Here is a 3,591-nt window from a genome sequence, read left to right as displayed (position 1 = left end):
CCACCTTATGAAGAGTTGCCTAAAAATGTGTCAGAATGCGTGAAAGTGTTATCGGAAAGGATGGATAATATTCACCATCAAGTGCTTTCAAACTTGAAAACGTCTGCTGATTCGATGAAGCTATGTTATGATAGAGATCTGCTGAAGTCAGCTTTGTACCAGGAGACAAGGTGTGGTTGTATAATCCCAGGAAGACCAAAGGGAAGTCTCCTAAGTGTCATCTCCATGGGAAGGCCTATATGACATAGTGGATCGTCTCTCAGACGCGACTTTCTGGATAAAATGTGAGCGGCGAGGTATGCCAAAGGTGGCGCATGCCAACATGCTTTGGCATTATCACGGTCCAGGACATTTCATTTGGGACGAAGTGTACAATGGAACAAAAGACGTGTCTCCTGGATAAGCCATTATCGAAGAAGAAATTCTACCCGGTTTTGAGAAGGGAAACAGTGAGGCCCTTGATGAAATTACTACCACTGATGGGACTATTACCGATAATAGGACATTTCTTGATGGAGCAGATGAACCCCACGTGAAGCAGTAGCCAATGAGATGGAGACCAGTACAGAAGAAGATATGTCCCGTAAAATTAAGAGACTTTGTTGAATTTTAATTTTGTATTTGTAAATTCTGTACATTTAATTAAGTTATTGTTAATTATCTATCGATTTAATTTAAGTGGCTTTTGTTCGGGACGAACAATACTAAGGAAGGGGCAGTGTTACGACAGCGGAAGTCACGTTAAACTGGTAACACTTGATGAGTTTCTAGAAGGATTGGGGAACATCACGAATAATTTAGTATTTGCTAGACGCCCTCTATACCTGTATATAAGCGCGCCAGATAAAGCGAGACAATTTACTCGGAATTGGAATCGCAGATAGAGAGATTGAAGATATAGACACGGATAGTTGAGTCAAGCGGGCGGTAGGAGCCGTAAGTAAAGCGCGTGAATCGTTGTGAATTATAGCATGTGTTTAAGTTAAAGTGACTGTGGAAATTAAGTGTATTACAAAGTTTGTAACAAGAAAGAATAAACTAGTTTTATTTAAGAAAGGACTTGTATCGCTGAAGCTTCTCGGAAAGAATTTCTACGGAAAATTAACAAACAAACAGAGACGTAACACTGTTTTATTACTTGTAATTTCCTACTTTGAAATTTACTTCTTGTTTTTGCTCTTACTGTTTAAGTTCACCCACACTTTACATCTTCCACGGTGTAAATAATATAAACTCTCTCGAGGTGAATTTCCAGTGGGTACAGAGTTAGTCTTTCCGATAATAAAAATATCAAAGTAATGTTTGCATTTAACATTAAAATATATAATTACCTGGAACGTTAAACTTTATTGGCGTATTCTGAATGCTAGTAGATTGCCTATACATTTATATCTTTATGTATTAATGATGAGCATAGATAGTAGCATAAACGGAGTCGCAGGCATGGGCGTCCACAGAAACTTCTCCGAGGGAGGGGGGACAAGGACTATAGCAACATAATACATATATACTTTATGAATAAAGAAAGAAGTGTAAATAAGCAAAATGTAATCTAAGCTAAATAGTGTATTCTCTGCACGTTTAAACGGAAGGAGAAATTATTATGTAGAAATGGTGAAATGAGAAGTGCTGAAATAGCATTAAACCTATTCCAATTTATTTCTTGTGATTACCGCGCCTTTTTTATTTTACTATTCGCGGACGCTCACGAATATAACGAGATTACGTGATCTTACAGTTCTTTGAATCCTGTGCTTATCTGACCTGTCTTTATTCGTGATCAACGTGAGTGAAGAGGGTATAAAGTTTTATACGCTTTATTCGCATTAGTGTTTCCTTATGTTTTAATTATTTCTACATATATATATATATATATCAAATTTAGAAAAGTAAATAATTAATTGTAATGACTAAAGAAAATTAGCAAACATTCGGTTTTTAACATAGCACTACAGATTCAAAACGTAACCGGTAAATTATAATGTATAAAGTAAAAAAAAAACGCTATTATGCTTTTTTTAGGGTATCTTGATTCCCATCTGTCTGTTGCCATCATAGCAAGTTACGAAGCGTATAAACAAGATGAACAACTCATCCATAGACCTCAACGATTACTATGGATACAATATGGACCACGTAGAAATGTTCTTAGATCCCGATGATTCAGATTTTGCTCCAGGGTACTTGGATAACGTGAGCGACAATTCTGGTATGTAAACATCAAAATACATTCAGCCAACTAAAATGTAACATAAATGATACAGATAATAAGATTTTTTTTTTCTTTGCATAGATAAGTTGATATGGATTAAAACACGGATGGGTGATAATTATGACAATTTTATTTTACATGGACACAAGAAAGTTCCTTAGAAAATAACAACAACAACATGACATTTATGACTATTTTGTTAATAAAAACAATCAAACCCAAAAAACTCATACATTCAGTCTACTATACATTATGTTTGGGAGGACAAGTATATTAATGCTGTTTTCGTACGAATTTTTGCAAAGTTAACATAGAAAAGTTAGGCAGCATTTCATAGCGTCTTTCTTTATCTAAAAAATGTTTTATATATAATTTATCAGGTTAAATAAAACTGCTTGTTTTTGTTTTGTGTTCTTATCGATCTACAATCCTAAAGGGAATAGAGTCAATATTATTGTGAAATAGCATGTTGCTCTTACATTTATTACATAAATGTTTTTAACTATTGTAAAGAAATAACATCTCTAAGTGTCCTTTATTCCTGAATACTAGAAATAGATTTTCGTTAGTTAATTTATAGAAAGTAAAATAAAATTATGTATAATGTAATATTTTTATCATGTAGGATTAATTAACTATTGCAAATAATGTTGCTAAGTGTAATATTACGTCAAATTAGGTAAATTATATAAACGTGCACGTTTGTATTAAAGGTAAAGTAAAATCATGCAAATATTTATGCATAGTTAATAAATAGTTGATACAATATTCTTATGAAATTAGGTACTAAATTTTCTATTTCGTCACGCAAAAACAATTTCTTTCGAGTTAGAGAAATTAATGATCCCTTAAAATCATGGCATTATCTGACTTAATAAAAAAACAATTGTATAACATTACCTAGTTTACGTTTTATGTAGAACTAAAATGTTTAAGTAAAAACAGTTAAAAACAACAACAGACCCAAAAAAGGGAATTTTATATGCCTAACACGGTATCGAAATATAATTTTAAGCAACGTAAGCCTGCAAACTTATCGCTAAGCCACTGGAAGGTAAAGAAAGAATGATTCGCACGGTATACAAGGATCCCTCGATTAATGCGCATTTGATTAATGCGTTTTCGTTTAGTGCGCTTAAATGTTTTTATAACCAATATTCGATTAGTGCGTGAATAATACTCGATTAGTGCGGTAACACACACATTTCATTTTAACCATAGTAATTGAAAAGTAAGTTTTAGGCACCGAAATTATTTTTTTTTAAATTAAAAATAGAAAATGGGTGACTATTTTACTTGTCAAGTTATTACAACGTCACCCCGGGGTATTTTAGCGATTTTTTCACTCCTTGCCCCGGGGTAAATCTTTACTATTTTAC

General features: G+C 33.2%; 1 protein-coding gene across 2 annotated transcripts in view; it reads left to right on the top strand.

Moving 5' to 3' along the window:
- Window positions 1-1,686: 1,686 nt before the first annotated feature.
- The window catches only part of LOC106468628, a 45,137-nt gene continuing 43,232 nt past the window's right edge, over window positions 1,687-3,591 (top strand). Inside the window, exons 1-2 of one of the 2 annotated variants that reach the window (XM_013929094.2) lie at window positions 1,687-1,798; window positions 2,023-2,209. In XM_013929094.2, the coding sequence (XP_013784548.1) occupies window positions 2,083-2,209 (127 nt within the window). In that variant the 5' untranslated portion in view covers window positions 1,687-1,798; window positions 2,023-2,082. The remainder of the gene's footprint in view (window positions 1,799-2,022; window positions 2,210-3,591) is intronic. The other variant, XM_022397706.1, reaches the window with a different exon arrangement.

The sequence above is a fragment of the Limulus polyphemus genome, unplaced genomic scaffold, assembly GCF_000517525.1.
Source record: "Limulus polyphemus unplaced genomic scaffold, Limulus_polyphemus-2.1.2 Scaffold3, whole genome shotgun sequence".
Taxonomy (NCBI): Eukaryota; Metazoa; Arthropoda; class Merostomata; order Xiphosura; family Limulidae; genus Limulus; species Limulus polyphemus.
The sequence above is the reverse complement of the archived record's forward strand: the minus strand, read 5'-3'. Positions and strand labels throughout refer to the sequence as shown.